The 19,818-nt window shown below is 29.1% G+C and overlaps 2 protein-coding genes across 7 annotated transcripts in view; both read left to right on the top strand.

Annotated features, from left to right (window-relative positions):
* Nucleotides 1-1,346: 1,346 nt before the first annotated feature.
* LOC111685308 (protein ERGIC-53) lies at nucleotides 1,347-4,256 on the top strand. The gene is made up of 5 exons (XM_023447566.2): nucleotides 1,347-1,571; nucleotides 1,813-2,534; nucleotides 2,977-3,458; nucleotides 3,526-3,651; nucleotides 3,844-4,256. The coding sequence occupies exons 1-5, from the start codon at nucleotides 1,376-1,378 to the stop codon at nucleotides 3,878-3,880; spliced, it is 1,563 nt and encodes a 520-aa protein (XP_023303334.1). The 5' UTR covers nucleotides 1,347-1,375; the 3' UTR covers nucleotides 3,881-4,256.
* Nucleotides 4,257-19,738: 15,482 nt separating this feature from the next.
* LOC111685305 (talin-1) overlaps nucleotides 19,739-19,818 on the top strand; it is a 42,452-nt gene continuing 42,372 nt past the window's right edge. For 2 of the 6 annotated variants that reach the window (XM_023447561.2, XM_046952046.1), the window contains exon 1: nucleotides 19,744-19,805. The gene's annotated coding sequence lies outside the window, so the exon portion shown is untranslated. Of the gene's footprint in view, nucleotides 19,806-19,818 lie in introns of all 6 variants that reach the window. The other 4 variants (XM_046952045.1, XM_046952041.1, XR_006941039.1 and 1 more) reach the window with 3 other exon arrangements.

The following is a 19,818-nucleotide window of genomic DNA, read 5'->3' as shown; positions in this document are numbered from 1 at the left end:
AAAATATTTTTTGTCTTCTTTTTAATATTAGCAATCACTTAGTGATTTAATTATGATATTTTTTAATATAAAAATACATGCAATTGGAGTTAATATAACTGATTTAATACTACATATTTCGAATTGATAAATAAGAAAAAGTCTATCTTAAGGTTGGTAATCCTCATAACTATATGTATGTTAAAGGGTTATAAACGAATTTTATAACCGATGAACCATTTAATTGAAACATTGAAAATTTACTCCAAACTTTTGTTGTATAATTGTTGAGATTATTTAAATTTTAAAATGAGTATAACTAATTTGTATGTTGTAAGTTTATAACTACAAAGGTCAACTGCTAATGCTAAAATTTACTTACACAATCTATATTAAATAATTTCAACACGGTGATCACATTGGATGCAAGTACTTACCACGATCGCTTACAAGTAGGGAGTTAATTAAGATCTTACTATGATCATAATAAATAAATAGTATTATTTTTTAGAAGAAATAAATTGCGTAGCGTATCTTGTAAAAGTATCTAGACTTCTTCTTAGTAATACAGGCGGTATATAATAATCCCTGAAAAGTAAGTACTTGAATAAGTACAGGTCATTACTTTTTTGCTGGAGTGATTAAAATTGTTTAAAGATTACCAATTTTGTGGGCCCAAATTTGCTTATTTTCTTAAAATAAATTTGACTAGATATAATTTTATTTTCCTTGGCAACTTATAAGAAACTCTATTATGGTTTTCGAATAATATTTTTGTATCTATTTTTGCACTATTAATTTATAAATTATGAAAAAATTTGTTAATATATTTTTTTAAACTTCTTTAAGATTCTATAGTTTATTTATATATTATTAAGTGCGTGTTTTTTTAATAAAATAAAAAATTTAATACAAAAAATTTTATGATTTTTATTTGAAGATATCGTTAGTTTGCAAGAGAAAAACAATAAAATTAACAAATAACAGTTACGATTTATTTCCTAGTTTGAATTTAAAATGTATGATGGATATTAGTGAAATTTTGTCGGTTGCGAAAATGAAGTTTCAAAAAAAAAAAATCTTATCATTTACAAAACTCCTAAAAGTATACAATAATATTTTTCGCTTACATTTCTACATACATTTACAATATGTAATTTTAACTAGAAATACATATTAAAATTTAATTTACATCACTTAGTTTTCAAATATATTATTAGTTAGGTATTTGCTTTAACTTTTTATAAAAATAAACAAAATTATTGAGCTATCACTTTCAGCTATATTTTTATTTTTATCTTCATAAGAAGAAGCAGCAAAAAGTAATGAATGACAGCATGGAAATATTAGTTTATTGAACACCCTGTTAAATTTGGTGTATGTGTCAAATAGAAAAATGTCAGCGACCGGATTGTTTCTCCTACGTTCTTTTTTGTTAATTTTACCAATTTTGGTATTAAATACCAATGGTCAAGTGAATCCTGTTCCCAGTCCAGTTGGTGTTCATCGTAGATTTGAATACAAATATTCATTTAAGCCACCATATCTAGCACAAAAAGATGGAACAGTACCATTCTGGGAATACGGTGGTAGTAAGTATACAACAACAATAACAACATTAGTTTTGACAACACAGACACGTCAGAGAAAATGCAATTGTCTCCCCTGTTAATCCGATTATCCATTAGAGTAAAAGAGATGGTAGAACGAAAAGAAAAAAGTTGACAGAGTGGCAAAAGTGGCCACTGAATGTGAATATACTACAAATAATAAAATATTGTTTACATTTATTTTTTTTGTCAAATTTTTAACAATACTTTTAACAAATTCCAGATGCTATTGCCAGCTCAGAAAGTGTGCGTGTAGCACCATCATTACGTTCACAAAAAGGTGCCATCTGGACTAAGAATCCCACAACTTTTGACTGGTGGGAAGTTGAAATTGTATTTCGTGTAACCGGTCGCGGTCGCATTGGTGCCGATGGTTTGGCTTTCTGGTATACCACACAAAAGGGCGACTACAACGGTCCTGTCTTTGGCTCCTCAGACCGCTGGAATGGTTTAGGTTTATTCTTTGATTCATTCGATAACGACAATAAACACAATAACCCTTACATTATGGCTGTGGTCAATGACGGCACCAAACAGTTCGATCATCAAAACGATGGCACCACTCAACTCTTGTCTGGTTGTTTACGTGATTTCCGTAATAAACCTTTCCCAACACGTGCCCGCATCGAATACTACAACAATGTATTGACTGTTTTATTCCACAATGGCATGACCAACAACAATGACGACTATGAAATGTGTTTGCGTGCTGATGGTGTGCAATTGCCCAAGAACGGTTACTTTGGTTTATCAGCTGCTACAGGCGGTTTGGCCGATGATCACGATGTCTTCCACTTCTTGACGACATCTCTGCATCCACCTGGTCAAATACCCACCGAAACTAAGGTTCCACAAGACAATGAGAAACTCTCACAGGAGTACAAAGAATACCAAGATAAATTAGAAAAACAAAAAGCTGAATACAAAAAAGATCATCCAGATGATGTGAGTAGAAAAATATATAAATGAATTTTGCAAGAATTTAAGTTTATAGGTAGATAATCTATAATACATAATCTATATGAAACATGGCTATATCTTTAGATGTGGAAATTATTTCCTTATACATTTTAAAAGAAAATGAAATTTTAATACATTTCTGATTTAACCAAAAAAATAAATAAACAAGATTTGTTGAATAAAAACCGGTTTTATAGGTTAACACATAAGACATGGAGTAGTACTTAAGTCTTGAAAAATTAGTATAATTTTAAAACTAACCTTAACTTTTCAAAATTTAAAAGATTTTCGATAGCTATTGAAGTAGAAAAATTAAGAAGAAAAACTTGATAAATCTTATTAATTTTCATTATTTTTAAATATTTCTGTGTTAAGATTATAAACCACATATAAATTTATTAAACATTTGTTCATTTGTTAATTTTAGCACAAAGACGATGAAGAATGGGAAGAATTTTATGAATCGGAAAATCAACGTGAATTGCGTCAAATTTGGCAAGGTCAAAGTCAAATCTTTGAACACATACGTGAATTGTCTCGTAAAATGGACGAAGTAATTGGCAGACAAGAAAACACATTGTCTCTGGTATCACGCGGTCTTTCAGGTCAAGCTGCTGCAGTACCACCAGTAGCTGGTCAAGCAGCACCAGCACCAGTAGCCGGTACAATAACGCGTCCAGAAGTTGACATACTTATTGCAAATCAAAACACTTTGTTGGCCACCGCTAGAGAATTGCGCACCCTTATCGGAGATATACACGCTAGAGCCGATACCATTTTACAAAATCAACAACGTGCTCCTAGTGGTCAAGTACAGCCAGTTGGTGGTTATGATATTCAGGCTGTTATAGCGGAAATGCGTGATGGTATGAATCAAGTGAAACAGGGTATTTCACATGTGGGTCAAAAGTAAGTTGCAATTATAACAATAATAAAACCATAAGTTACTAAATTGTTTATTACGTTAAAATTTTAGATTGGGAGCTTCTCCTCAAGCTCAAGGCCAGACATCTTGCCCCACTGGCAATTGTGTTGGTGTGACAATGTTCCTTAGTGTTACGGCTGTGCAGCTATTATTAGTTTTTCTATACACTGTTTTCAAGTAAGTTTTCTTCTTTTGATTATTTTGTAGTTTCCGTATAACCTGCGAGTATTTTGAGAAACTAATTTTGTTTTTGTTACAATAACAATATACTAGTAAAATTGTAACTTAAACTACTTGCACGTTATGTGAAAACAATACCTATAAATCTTTTGCGAAATTTCTTTAACACTATTCTTTATTTAATTCCAGGAGCAGAAGTGAGGCTCAGGCTAAAAAATTCTATTAGATCAATATAATAAAAGTTTTGATAAGAGTAAAAACATAACAAAAAGTTATAAATGAACATTAATGCAGCCGTTATTAATTAAACAAACATTGTTTTCAAGTTTGTTTCTTATAAGAAATGCGAAACAAAAATTAATGTATTTTTAAATTAAACAAAGAAAAAACCTTTTTTATATTCAAAAAAACAAATAGAAACAAGTAAAAAGAAATACCTTAAAAACACAAAATCATATCTATATGTTGTATACCGCCCATCCAAAATGAAACAAAAATATACAAAAAAACAGACAAACTGACTGAATTACGTTGATTTCAAAACTTCTTGAAGTGAAAAAAATCAAAACTTTTGAATTATAATTATTGCTCATACCAACAAACAACAGTCTCATAAAAAGCTAATGTTTTTTCTAATAGCAGGTTTTATGATGAATTCTTAAATACTTGTTTTGAGATTCTGCAAGTCTTCTACAATATCATCTCTCTTAATGTTTGTTCGTTTTTGTTTTTCTTTAAACTTAATTTGTTTAAAATGTTTTTTTCTTTTTTTTCAACGAAAAAATTATGTTATTTTGTTCTTTTTTAGTTTTTTTTTTTTTAATTTAAGTTTTTTTTAGATTTATGACTATAAATATTAACTGTTTTTTATGCAGTTGATAAATTACAATTTTTTTTATAAATTGATATTCTACTTTTTTACAAAACAATTTGACCACATTCCAGTCTCTAAAAATTTACTTTCTACTTAATAAATTATAAATTTGAATCAAGTTTTTCTCTCTCTTTTTTATTAAGAAAAAATATAATTTGTCTTTTTTACGATGATAATAAAAGAAATAATAAAATAAATATATATTTTTAAAAGAGTTTTATTTTATAGTTGTTGTTGTAACAGCTTGGGCCTAAAAATAGGCCGGTGGTTCTATATTTAGGCCCAAGGCAAGAAATTGGGCTACTTCTTCAGGGTTAGTCCATAAATCCATTGGGCTAAGTAATGTAGTGTGGGCTGGACAGTTGAATGTGTGTATGAAAACCCTGCCTACATGCTGGGCATATATTGGGGACGACAAGTTCTATGTGGAACCAGTAGGCGTTGAGCCTGTTGTGCCTTGTTTTCCGCGACAGAACGAAATTCATACGGTAACCTGAATGTCCTTGAAAGCTGCTATATACGAACTACAATCCAATGGATCCTGCACATACATACCTTTGTATGAACTCTTCGTATACACGAAGGTCCTTCCCGACGTGAATAGGGGGAGGATCCAACTCTAAGTTGGTATGACTCATCGATGACATACCAGGAGGAACTGTTTATGTTAATTGACCTTTTATAGTAAGATATTGTGGTTTGCTATTTATACCCTACACCACTTTAGTGAGGAGGGTATATTGGGTTTGTGCTTATGTTTGTAACGCACAATAATATTGGTCCTATACCCATCTTAAAGTATACCAAACGGCTCAGAATCATTTTCTGAGTGATTTGCAGATAATTCAATGAAATTTGGTACATGATCTTCTATTGTCCCAGGGACGAAACCTATTGAAAATGGTTAAGATTGGTCCATAATTTCATCTAGCCCTCATACAACTGAACCCGACGAATAGGGCTTTTAAGTTCATAATTATCTTCAATATGTTCATATCTCGACAAAAGGCTGAAAAATACAAGTTTTATACTAGACTTGATAGCCCTAACGAGTTCTATAATTATAGGGCCTCATATGACCCTAACCCCTATTAAAAGCCCCCCATCAAAATTTCACTTAAATGCCCATAATTTTATTCAGCAATAAACGACTTAAGTATATCAGAGGCAAGGTACAATCCAATCATAAAGCTACGTTCACAATGACAGAGTACTCCACTTTGGAGTTATTTTAAAAGAGATAGTCAAATTTAAAATATTGTTGATAAAAAGAAACAGAAAGACAATTTGCTGGAGTACTCTAGCATTGTGAACGTAGCTTAATGCTTTATTATTATGACAACTAAATCACATTTTATTTTTGTAAAAGGTATGGGATATTATATGGTCGGCCTTGTCCGATTATAATTTCTTACTTGTTTTGAGTTTATAATATATTCAATATCGAATAAATAATTTGGTCTTAATGTTAAAAAGAAGCTTTGGTTCCTGAATTTCCTGCTTCAGTTTCTCAGATTTTTCGACCGAAAAGCTTGATATTAGAAAACACATTCAATCCGAATAGAAATTCTCTATGTTTGGCAACTTTGTTATTGTGCATTTCGAATCGACGTTCAATTACTAATATAACAATTAACAAAAGCGTAGCTACAATCGTAATATAAAATACCTACAATCGTTGGATCGAAATGCAGATTAGGGTAGAACATGTGTCATCAATGATCATGAAATAAACTTGTTATTAAATTTAAAGGAGTTTAAAATAAGTTACTTAGGAATTTCAATTTGTAGGATATCGAAGAAAAATGTAATATCATTCCTTCTTATTATTAATGAGAACCGTGTTTACAAGCTATAAAACAAGTTAATTTTTAATCATTTTTAACGTGCTTTAACGAAGTTAAGGTTTATAAGGTTTTTGACCCTTCACGGTCATATTTAAAAGCAAATATGACGATCAATGATAATATATAATATACTTTTTCATTTTAAAGCCCTTTTTACAAAATCGCTGAAAATTTAAGATTTTTTCGATATTCAATAAAAAAATATGGATTTTTAAAGGAACATATTAATGATCAATGACCATTTTTATATCAAAACTGTTTTAACAAGTGATTTATTTTTTCTCAGATTTTCGTCCGAAACAATAGATTTTTGAAGGATAAAAAAAGCTCCTCTTCAAGTTTAACGTGTTTTAATGAAGTTACAAACGATTTTAAGTTCTCGACCATATATATTTTTAAGCAAAATAAGCTTCTTTTTTAAATTCTCTAATTTTTTAATGAAGTTACCGCTGATTATAGGTTTTTGATCAGAAACAATTAATTTTGAAGAAAACTATAAGTGACAAGCTACATCCGAATGTATGTATTTCGGATGTAGCCACTATCGTGAGTTTGTGCTGGGACTAATATTGGTCCTACCTCTACCTTAAAGTATACCAATTGGCTCGGAATCACTTTCCCAGTCGATTTTTATTTTTTTTTATAATTTCGGACATCAAAGATTTTTATTTCTGCTGGAAAATTAAATCATAAGCCTAAGGAGATTTAAAATATAAAATGTATATTTAATTGTACGTGTGTCATTTCTATGTAAATACATACATATGTATGTATATATATGTAAATAAATAACTATATACATAAGAGTAAATTCATATATTTTTCCACAATAAAGAATTCACCCAGACAATAAATATTAACGGTAGCAAAATTTAAAAAAAAAAAAAAAAAAAACATTTTATTGCCAGAATTTGTCCGACAAAATGGAGCCTTCTCCGTACACATGTACATGTATTTTTTATTATATGTACATAAATACATTTGTATATATACATTATGTACATAAAAAATTTGAAAAACCCCAATGAATAACGGTAATTGTATGTATTTTGCTTGGCCTTAATGCGCGCAGGATTCTCTTTGTCATAAAATTGTTTTTTTTTTCACAATTCTATTGAGTTAAATAAATAACGGGGTGGAAAACGCAGAAAAAAGATTTAATCTCAACCAATCACCACATTGTGGCCCAAGACGAAGAAAATGGCGTTACAGTTGATTTGAGTGATTTTCATAGAAATTACTCGAAATTTGTGGTTAGAAAAATTTTTGGTCACGAGATTGATTATATTTATCTACAAACATATTAATTTAAGTTTTAAGTTTGTTTAATATTTTTAATATTTATTTAAATTGATTAATAAGTAATTTGTTTATAACTGCATATTTGTATTAAATTTATATTGTTTAATACACTGCAGGTAAGTTTTACATAAATTTTATTGAAAAAAAAAATATTTTAAAATATTAAGTTTTGTTTCATATAAATAAATTGAAATAAGTCCAAATAACCAGACATCGAATCTGGCTTTAAAATTCCAACTTTAAAATAAACATTAAACCTCTTTAGAGAATTGATCATATAAAAATAAATTTTTATTAGACGTTTATTTAAAAACTATATATAGCTGATTTAGAGCGGGGCTTGTGCGCTTTAGCTAGCACAGAAAATTAACTAATTGAGTTTAAATGTAACATTTAAGTGATCACACAGTCAAATCATAAAATTGATTTTTGATGCGAAATTTAAGTGATCATTTTCGTATTTACAAAAAGAAACACGATTTTATGTTTTTAAAAATTTAACATGATATATATACCCTACACCACTATAGTGGGGAGGGTATTATGCGTTTGTGCTGATGTTTGTTTTGAAGAAAAATTAAGGAGATCCGAGAATTTTAATATTTTCTTTATTGGAGATTTATTTAATGATCCAGAACCGTTTTTGGTTTTTAATAAAAAATCGGTTTTAGATAGAAGTGACCACAAAATTTTACAATTTATATAATCATCGTACCTACTTTGCGTTTTATGTCAATGTCAAAATCTGTTGATTTCATCATGCGCCGCTTATGAGGCTTATAAAAGTAGAAAGTATATCTACTTTAAGCATTCTATGGGTCAAGGCATACTACGCTTTTGTGCTTGTAACTTTCAGTATACTAATACATTAATTCTAATTTTTGACAGACGCATAGAATGCGAGAAAGCGTAAGCTTTTGTGCTGATGTTGCTAACACCCAAAAATATTGGTCCAACACGCACACCTTAAAGTATACCAATAGGCTCAGAGTCACTTTATGAGTCGATTTAGCTATGTCCGTCTGTCAGTCTCTGTAAAGCTTATGTACAAGCTATGGATCGCATTTTTCAAGATAATTCGATAAAATTGGCCACAAGAAGTCTTGAAAATACTTAATAAATTTTATGCATATCATTCGCACGTTATCTAGAAACAACACATAATATTTTGTATATATAATTGTTTAATAAAATGTAATTTAAATACTTTTAAGTAAAAAGTTTTTATTTACAAAGGTCTTCTTTGTATTTCTATAATTTTGACAATGAGATTCAAATGACCTCTTGCTACTGAGCAAAGTATACTTATTTGTACAAACTGCCCTTTTTCCGAACATACATTTAAGGACATTTAAGTATTAATTGTTGTTGTTAATACTGGTAGCATTTAACATTTATTTAAAATGTACAAACAAAAAAACTTCAGCTCAATTGAGTTTTAAATTGATGTCTTAACCATTCATTATCCGTAATGTTCATCTAAACTGTCGGTCCATCAAACTCATTTATTATATTTTCCTCGAAATGCACTTGTAAACCATTCGCCCAACATGTGTGTTTGCTGAGGGAAACTGTTGGAAAATGGGCAATCGAAAACAAGTAACATTGATTTCTATCAGCAGAGAAGCAATTAAAATTCGTATGATAGCAATGTAAAGGCGAAGCATTATGGGTTAGAAAGTGGATTAGGGATAAATCTGAAATGAACACATACGAGTATTTAAGTTTATAAGGAGTAGAAACAAAGTTAACCATAACTTGCCACTAATGTTTATGTTTGACAAAAATACGTTTTGTTCTATTTTTTGCGTCACATAATTTTGTTTTTTCTTAGCTGGAAATTATAATGATATATGGATGTGGTGTAATGCACGTGGGTAGTTTTAAAAGTTGTTTAGTGTCGATTTTTTTAACTTAATATTTAATGTATTCAGATAGATAGATGGATAGTTAGATAGATAGATATATAGATAGAAAGATAGATAGATAGATAGATAGATAGATAGATAGATAGATAGATAGATAGATAGATAGATAGATAGATAGATAGATAGATAGATAGATAGATAGATAGATAGATAGATAGATAGATAGATAGATAGATAGATATATATATATATAGATAGATAGATAGATAGATAGATAGATAGATGTATAGATAGATAGATAGATAGATAGATAGATAGATAGATAGATAGATGTATAGATAGATAGATAGATAGATAGATAGATAGATAGATAGATAGATAGATAGATAGATAGATAGATAGATAGATAGATAGATAGATTGATAGATTGATAGATTGATAGATTGATAGATTGATAGATTGATAGATTGATAGATTGATAGATTGATAGATTGATAGATTGATAGTTTGATAGATAGATAGATAGATAGATAGATAGATAGATAGACAGACAGATAGACAGAGAGATAGATAGATAGATAGATAGATAGATAGATAGATAGATAGATAGATAGATAGATAGATAGATAGATAGATAGATAGATTGATAGATAGATTGATAGATACATACATAGATACATAGATAGATACATTGATAGATTCATTGATAGATATATAGATTAAGAGTTTTAAATCGTATTTTAAAAAATTTTAGTTTTTAAGGTTATGTTTTATTTTTTTTATGGTTATGTTATATTAAATTACTTTACAGACTGTTCTCGTAGTTTGACAAAAAGGGATGCTGATGTACTTGTATACTTGGTGGTATGTGCTACAAAAACACTATGTCAAATGAATTAAGTGCTCATAAATAAAAATCTTTGCTGTCTTTTTTATTTTTTTGGTCCTGCAAGCGAAACAAGTAGATATTCTAGCTATTAGAGTTGTTATTACTCTTGTTGTCATCGTATTTATAGCAGGGTTAAAAAAAAGACGGGACCTCGATAAACAAAAATAATAACTGACTATAGAAAAGACACACATACCCAAACCATAGCATCCACAACACCACCACCCTTATCATCATGTCAAATCGTCTTGTAAAAGTTTGTAAACACAACAAAATACTTGACATGGGTGTTGATAAAATTTTATGAGTGTTATTGAATTGAAACTACGCTCGATTGCACATTTATCTAATAGAGGATGCAGAAATATTTATCAAAATTCAGTCTTATATTAAAGCATATGCAATAGTCATATAAAACTATTAGAGAATTTTAAACAAAAATAACAACAGCATCCTTAGATCCGGCATACGCACTATAATACGAATGTATTGTATATTTTTATGAATGTATATATTTGTATATTAGTATTAATAGGCATAAACAAAAATTCGTAATACCAGTCGCATCATATCTTTAAAATATAGAAAATTGTCCTATTTAAATCTGTCAAATTGTTTGTCCGTCCTCCGATTGAAATGATCGCAGATTTTCAATATTTACTAGTAAGATGTAATTTTAAGAATATAGAGTTAGGTTTTAGATTTTTAATATAAAAACCAATTTATTATGTAAAATTTAAGTGATTTTTCTTGGTTATTTGGTGGCCAATTTATGTAATTTTAAGTGGTCACATGTTTTCTATATATTTAATATATTTTTAACTAATCTTTAGTTTACTAAAGACTTAAAAATGCTTTAGATTACATTCTTTTAAAATTCTGATAATTACATTAGTATTAAGCAGCTAAATACACAAATTCGGTTTATAAAAATATATTTTTGCACAATCACTTAAGGGTAGTTAACTTATTCAATATCCCTTCACATATCGTTTGCAGTGCAATTTGCAATAGATATGAATATATAGATTGAGTGTTGTTTATCCCAACTATTAGCGAACTCTGTCAATATTACGCCTTATGGTTAATGTTGCAAATTCTTTTATTTGTGCCAACTATTTGAGCAGCTTAATAGGATGAGAAAATCAAAAAGTCACATTAATCCATTCATTCATAATCATAATTTTATTTAAACCAAATTTATATTTATGAATGTGCTAAACACATGACTAATAAATATTTTCTGTTCCACCAATTCAATTCTATTTGATTTAAACATGTCGAACAAATTGAAATTCGTTTAGGTTTGACAATTTATTTATGTATGTGTGTATTTATACATTTGTATTTCGCATGAAGATGCAAAAAAAATCTTAACAGATTTTATGTGAACATATAGAACATTTGCAATAAAATCAACCAACCACGAATATATTGTCATGCATTTATGGTTATGGCCAAAATTCACTTAAAAATATTAAAATGTCAAAATTTCATTATTTTTGGCAGACATAAATTTATACTTTTTATAATCAATTTGTTTAATATAAAACAAGATGCACAATCACATAAATACATACATATGTATGTATGTATGTATATATGTATGTATGTATATATATATGTATGTATGTATGTATGTATGTATGTATGTATGTATGTATGTATGTATGTATGTATGTATGTATGTATGTATGTTCAAAGTAAACCATGTTGATATTGTTGATAATGTTGATATTAGTAATCAAGTTTGCATTCTTGCAATCATCATTTATGTCTCTGATCCCCCCGGGGGCATGTTACCTTGGTGAAACCACCACCTTGGTATTATTGCAATCCCGGGGAACAGAGGTGTTACCAACACCTCTAGTCGGCCGGGAATATAAATTAGTATTTACAGTATACTGCCTGGCTTAGTCCTTGCATAATAGTTTGAAAAGGGGTTTAACCAGAGAACCACATAATTTGGTACTACGGGCGGCCAGTTGCCCGCACGACTATATCCTGGCTGGTCAGTTGGTTGGAGTTCCTTCGGGATCCACGTAGTGGCTGTGGTTAAAACCCAAATTCGCGGGAAGAGTGAGTTGCGGTTAAAAGACTGATATAAGGTAAAGTCAATGTGCCGTAACAATAGATATCTCACAGAGGAGTGACTGTGGGACTAAGAGTTGGAAATGAGTTGATATTAATTGTATATGGTAGGGATGAATGTGGGGTACGGCGGGCCTCACCTACCCGTTTACATATGATAAATGTGTCGTATGTTTTTCTCTTATGAATGTGTTGGATAAATGAGATGTGTGCTGGTTGTCTGATGATGGATGAAAGGTACCATTGAAAGATACCATTGAATTTTTCTTCCTTGTCCAGATATGTTCAGAGTAAACTCTGTTCATATATGAAAAAGTACTACCGTGAGATAGGGCAACATGCCAGGTACTCACGTAAAGCACTTCGACATTCATATATGTCTCTGAAGACCAACTCAGGTATAAAACCACAATTTTATATGATTGTGAAACATGGAACGCGGTTATTAAGGATATAAACGTAGGCCAAGCCTTTGTAAATCGATGCAAATGTGAGAAAATTAACCAAATTACAATCAAAGATGAAATTCTTAAGATAAACTGGAGTTGGGCATACCCTAAGGAAAGTCGACTGTGACGACTGCAATTGACTGGATTTGAGGTGTCAACAATGTTTTTAATTAAATAGTAAATTTTCCATAAAGAGGCTGTAATAAATGAGCCTTTCTCCACTTAAGGCTCGATATGATCTATAAATAGTTTTTATTATTTGAAGAGTACATTAAAAACTATTAACATTTTATTTCAAAACTATAAAATCGTATAGTGTTAAAATTTAATAGATGTTTTTAGCAAATAGTTCATAAAAATTGCCATAGAATTGAAATAAAATAAAACAATAAATTGCAAAATGTTAAAATTGCACAACAATTAAACATTTAAAACAGGACATGTGGTTTAATTTCGTAAACGGAAATAAGGTATTGAAAAACATGTCCAAAATATCCGAAGTCAAAGTAAAATCTTAATTTAATGTTTATTAATATTTTTAAATATACATACTACATATGTATGTATGCATTTTATACTGTTGTGTTGAAAGTCATTAAACAATTTACACAGTCATAAATTTTCTTTCAATTCACTTAATGATATTGTTCCTCAAACTGAAACGTACGACATTCCCTTTTTATTCGCACATGCCACTAACACAAAAAATTGTTCATTACTCAGGCAGAAGGCATAAATGGAAATAGAAATTCAAACATACACAAGAACCATTAACGCATCTGTCCGCCTGAGCGATTAAAAATTGTCTTCCTTGCTTTTTCGCCAGTCCGCCAGTATAAATATTTAACGCGCGTTTTGACTTTGGCCAAAAAAGTGTTTGGGTCATATTTTGCAATCCCATGTCATGTTTTAAATAAAAATTATCCCCACAATAAAATTTTAAATCCTCATACTTGTGAAATATTTTATTTTTTCTCATTTTTATGATCGAATCATGAGCATACACAAATGTTTATACTTTTCTTCAAATTAAGTTTTATTTATTATATGGAACTAGAAAGATGGGCATTTTTAGTTAAGCGTAAAGTTGGTTACGTTATTTAACAATTAAAACATTTTTAAGAACTTTCTTTCTTTGCATAAATTTGGTCCTAGGGTTTGTTACCGAGAAAACGTTCTCGAAAAAAATCGGATTTGGTAAAAAATTTGATCTTTAATAATTTTAATAAAAATATATTTTAAGTATTACTAGCAATAAACATTTTGAAAGAACCTAAGTTATTGTCGGGATCAGAATCTTGTTTGGAGCGCCATATTTAATTTCTTGCAGTGAATTTGCTATTCGACCAAACTGCCTATAGAAATTTCATCTATTTTTTAAAGAACATAAAAACTTAATGAAATTGTCATCAATTAAAATTTCTACACCATTCCCCCCATTTGTTTCGTGTATCGTTTAAATTTGTTTAAATTGTTAAGTGTGCCTGTCCGTCTGTCTGTCATCAAATAGAAGGGGGTTGCAGCTTGTTGTATTTCTCCTTTTTGTTCGCATATAATGATGATGATGATGTCCTTATTTTTCGGCTGAAAATCATAAAATATGAAATTATGACAACAATAATCAGAGTCATCCTTATAAGTTTTTTGTTTTGCTTTTTTATAAAATAATTTCGAAACGCTTTCCTTTATATTTAAACAACGAAAGGATACGATTGTAAAAATGAATGAGTCGTAGTAGTTGAGTGCCCATAAAAATAATTTGTGGCTTTATTCCGTTTTTGGGGTGACAATAAAGAATAGACTGAGAAATAGATTTAAAGCTACTGACAACCCTCTTGTTATTTGAAAAAAAAATGTGATAAAATATCTAAAATCTTACAAGGATAATATCTTTTATTAGATTTTTTTTCTAAATTGCTAGCACAAACACATATCTTTATTGTTACTGTCGTTGAATATATTATTTTTTATTTGAAACCATTTTATTTTAATTTGTTTACATAAAATTTTTTAGAAAAACATCATTAAATTTTGTTTATTGGTTTTTGTATAAAAAATAAATCTTTAAAATAATAAATAATATTTTTATAAAATTTCAATATTTATTTTGGAAATATAACGTAAGTGCAGCATTATAGATAGATATATAGATAGATAGATAGATAGATAGATAGATAGATAGATAGATAGATAGATAGATAGATAGATAGATAGATAGATAGATAGATAGATAGATAGATAGATAGATAGATTAATTGATAGATTTATATTATTTTTTAATCGAAACCCTGCAGTCGTCTCGCAGTCATAATCGAAATAAAATTCTAATCGAAATTAATTTCGATAGTGCGTAATTTTCTCATGATGTTACTCGATACGAAACGAATCAAGTTGATTCGAATATAAATTCGTACATATACGAATGTGAGAATTAGTCGTCTCGCAGTCATGATCGAAATAAAATTCGAATCGGTATTAATTTCGATAGTGCGTAATTTTCTCATGATTTTACTCGATACGAAACGAATAGAGTTGCTTCGAATATAAATTCGTACATATACGAATGTGAGAATTAGTCGTCTCGCAGTCGTGATCGAAATAAAATTCGAATCGAAATTAATTTCGATAGTGCGTAATTTTCTCATGATGTTACTCGATACGAAACGAATCGAGTTGTTTCGAATATAAATTCGTACATATACGAATGTGAGAATTAGTCGTCTCGCAGTCATGATCGAAATAAAATTCGAATCGATATTAATTTCGATAGTGCGTAATTTTCTCATGGTTTTACTCGATACGAAACGAATCGAGTTGTTTCGAATATAAATTCGTACATATACGAATGTGAGAATTAGTCGTCTCGCAGTCGTGATCGAAATAAAATTCAAATCGAAATTAATTTCGATAGTGCGTAATTTTCTCATGATGTTACTCGATACGAAACGAATCGAGTTGTTTCGAATATAAATTCGTACGTATACGAGTGTGAGAATTAGACCCCTGAAATCGATCTTTACATCTTAAATATAATAATAATATTTTTAAAAATTCATATAATAATGACGACATTGAAATTTGGTAAGAAGTACAAAATTTTAACACTACTGGTCATTTATCATTTGGATGGTACTTTTGTTATGATATTAATAGTAAAATTAACTGATAATGAACTAAACCACAGTGCCTCTCGTATTAACAAATAAATCTTTTTAATGGAAATCCTTTAATATACATTAACAATAGCAAATAGAAATTTAACAAAAACTAACCCTTTCTACATGATTTAATAGCAAAAAAAGTAATAAATCTAATTTTGACTATTAAATTATAGGAAAAAGTCAAATTATCACAGCCTTTTTTGAGAGTTTTTCCCCAAAAAAACATAAAAACACTAGTAAGATTTCAATGAAATTATTATGAGAGTGATAAACCGGAAGATCACTTAATTAGAACGTTGGTTGGTCAATGTGTCCCAATGGAAATGAAATTAGAGGGAATATTATGCATTCATTGTCTGTCTGCATGTGTGGAAATTGAGTTGCCATAAATCTTATAACCAAAACTAAAAACTTAAAGTACCGGAACTAAAAAAAACGAAACGAAAATAGTAGCAAACTCATAACGTTCACACACGCTGTGTTGTGATATATCACAATAGTTTCTATATGTGTATCTCTGCGAGTATCCTTTTATATAACCAGACCACCCTAATGTCTGGCAATGAAGAGATTTATGGTTAACAAAGTGAACCATAAGTAAGTAAAATGTTTTGTTTCTGTTTTGTTCAATTCTGTAATACCATGTACTTGAGATCCATGCACAAGGAATTATCATCAATTGCAATGTTTGGCATAACGGGTGACAAACGTTACTAACTTTGTGTGTGAATTGCAAAAAAATAAAATGAAAATATTAAATTATTCTTCTAACGATTTCTACGCTTATTTGTTAATGTTATTTTGTAACGCTTAAAAAATTAATACATCCTCTTAGTCGTATATACAAGATAAAAATATTGATTCCCATCATTTTATTCATTACTCCTTGGTGTGTGATTTCAGTTGTATTCTTTTTTTTGGGGGGGTTAAGAGAATGAATGACAATGATATGTATGTTTGGACCTTTTTCCTATATTTCCGTCATTGACAAACAACAGTGTTATTTTGCTGCATGTTTGGACTTTTGCAAGCGTGTTTGCGGAAGTTAACGACAGGCGTCCGATTGATTTTAATTCAATTTTATTTTATTATTTTTTTTCTGAAGATATTTACGTATTAAGTATTGACTATTTTTTGCTAGAAACTTCTTAAATAAATAGTTACTTTACTGTAATTCACTTACAATACAGTGTGACGATTCAGCAAAAAATATATAAGCTTAAGGATGCTAATAATTATACAGACATGAGAAAACAAAATAGGGTTTTTACAATCTAACTACAGAATATTCAATTATTACGCCATTGTGTTTTCGTAATATGTATTTAGAAAAGTTTTCCTTATATATTAATTATTTCACTTGGAGATTTAAGCTACGCTGGCCTCAGAATATCTTACATCGAGACCATCGTTTTTGTACAAATGTTAGACGTTTTAAAAGCACGTGGACGCATCCGTTTGTATTTTTGTTAATTTCATCTAAAAATCATTGAAGTTTAATTTTAATAAAAAACTAGTCGTTTCACTGTGCATTAAAAAGAAACTTTCAAAAATTGTATCCATAAAGTGATTTGCTTTATTTTAATTTTTTTTCTAAATTTTACTTATTTTTCTTGTACGCAGCAAGACGCCACAATGAATATGTTTTGTTAATATCCTTGCCATAGGATAACACTAATACAGTCATAAACTTATAACACATACTATATATGTATATGTGTGTAGACATATGTAAGTATGTAGATAGACAACATGTATCTGTATCTATAAGATATATATCCAATCTTGTGTAAAATTTGTTTTTGTTGACTATGTTTTCTTTTATTTTTAATCCTCCTCCACTTTGAATTACGGACCAATGACTTTGACAAACTTGTGCATTTTTATTATACAGTCGTCATATACAAAAACAAAAAAAAACTATATCACTATTTCTTTTCTGTTTTATTTCACCATAAGATTTGTTTTCCATACCAAGTGTGGCGGTGTGGCGTCATCCTTTTTTCTTCTTTTTTTCAAAATTTATTCAAGCATTTGACATTTTAGGGGGAAAGATTTTATTTCTTTTTAGTTTGTCTTTCAACGGAAATGATGATCGTTTGCAAAAATTTTCTTTTTTCCTTCCAAGTGGGGGAAATAAACATAAATTTGTCAAATCCGTTAAGATTTGTAAAATATAATGGCAACAACATTCCGCCGCCAATAGGATAGTGCTGTTACGCAGAAAAAAAATTTGAAAAGTTTATGCGATTTTATCAACAACTATTAATCATAAATTATACTAGCAATAACAATAACAACGAGAGTAAAAATGGAAGCAGCAGCAGTAGTCTTGTAAACAATTGTAGTATAAAATAACAATAAAACAGAATTATATGTCTACTGTTTTATTAAAATAGCTGAGGAAAAAATATTAATTTATTTTTTGGTTAATTCTATAAGAACTCATACTATTTTCAATAACTAACTAACTAACTAACTAACCAACTAACTAACTAACTAACTAACTAACTTACTTACTAACTAACTAACCTCATATCTCATTTTATTGAAATACTATGAGTCAATTTAGATACATTTTTTTAGATTTAGAAAGAATAAATATGTTAATAGGGAGTTATTTGGAAACCCGGTAACAAGTGATATTTTTAGAAGCTTTTCGTTCTCCAACTGGTACTTTTTTAGTTTTCTTTGATATTAAAATCGAAAGATGTATATACATACATATATATGTAATAATTAAGAGACTTTTAGGTATACTTTCTTTTTTTACTGGTATTTTTTTAATTTATCTTTAAAATTAAATATGAACATAAAAAATTATATTTTTTGGTACTTTTTCATTCTTTAAAAGGTACAATTTTAAATTTTTAAACATAAAATTGGACACGCAGCTTCCTGGATGAAAAATTAACATGCATCTTCTGATTCAATGAAAATCTGAAATCAAACATATAGAGTCCTTATTGAAAGAAGACTTTCATAAACTTTTAATATTGAACCTGAAACCAGTATGAAAAGGGGACTATTTGATATTGCATTTACAATAATAATATTTTTTTATTGTATTACGATGAGATTAGCTAAGCACATGTAGTCGGTTTTAAAACGAGAAAAATTATTCGTAATAAATAATATATTTATTTAGTACATTGCCGTTACCGCTAATATACCTTTACCAAAATGTGTCAATATTCCGATAACACTAAAGTATAGATACCGAAATAACTTAAAATAAAGATAACGCTAAGATACCGCTATAACCTGGGAAAATATAGGCCAATCATCATAAAACAAAATAATTAAATTTTTAAAATATTTTTTTTATTTTTTACCATCCCTGCATAATTTCTCACATAACTTTTTGGCTTGCTCTATTTTGTTGTTTTAAATTACATACAAAATACCACTTTTTATATCTCGAATTCCGTTTTTATTAAAAATTTTGAAAAATTTAAAAATTAAACGTATTTAAGAACATAGCCGGCTTACTGTTCATTTTAAACCGCCGCCGATATTTTTAGTGTCAGCCGCCCCCGCCGTTAATAATTGTCGGCGCAGAGCTCTGCTGAGTGTTTTTTTAGTTTTCCCACAGATGACGAAGTTTTTTAATAAGTTTTTTTCAACTAAATAATTAAGTAATTAAAGTGTGTTTGATGTGAAAATAAAAGTGAGTTACAATA

Source organism: Lucilia cuprina, chromosome 5 (assembly GCF_022045245.1).
Source record: "Lucilia cuprina isolate Lc7/37 chromosome 5, ASM2204524v1, whole genome shotgun sequence".
Taxonomy (NCBI): domain Eukaryota; kingdom Metazoa; phylum Arthropoda; class Insecta; order Diptera; family Calliphoridae; genus Lucilia; species Lucilia cuprina.
This window is presented reverse-complemented; position numbering and strand designations above follow the sequence as displayed.

Bases quoted from the DNA above. Each gene is read 5' to 3' on its own strand.
- LOC111685308 (XM_023447566.2), top strand. From the start codon at position 1,376: ATGTCAGCGACCGGATTGTTTCTCCTACGTTCTTTTTTGTTAATTTTA. The intron at 2,535-2,976 runs GTGAGTAGAAAA...TGTTAATTTTAG, and splicing joins AAAAAGATCATCCAGATGAT to CACAAAGACGATGAAGAATG. The intron at 3,459-3,525 runs GTAAGTTGCAAT...TTAAAATTTTAG, and splicing joins ATTTCACATGTGGGTCAAAA to ATTGGGAGCTTCTCCTCAAG.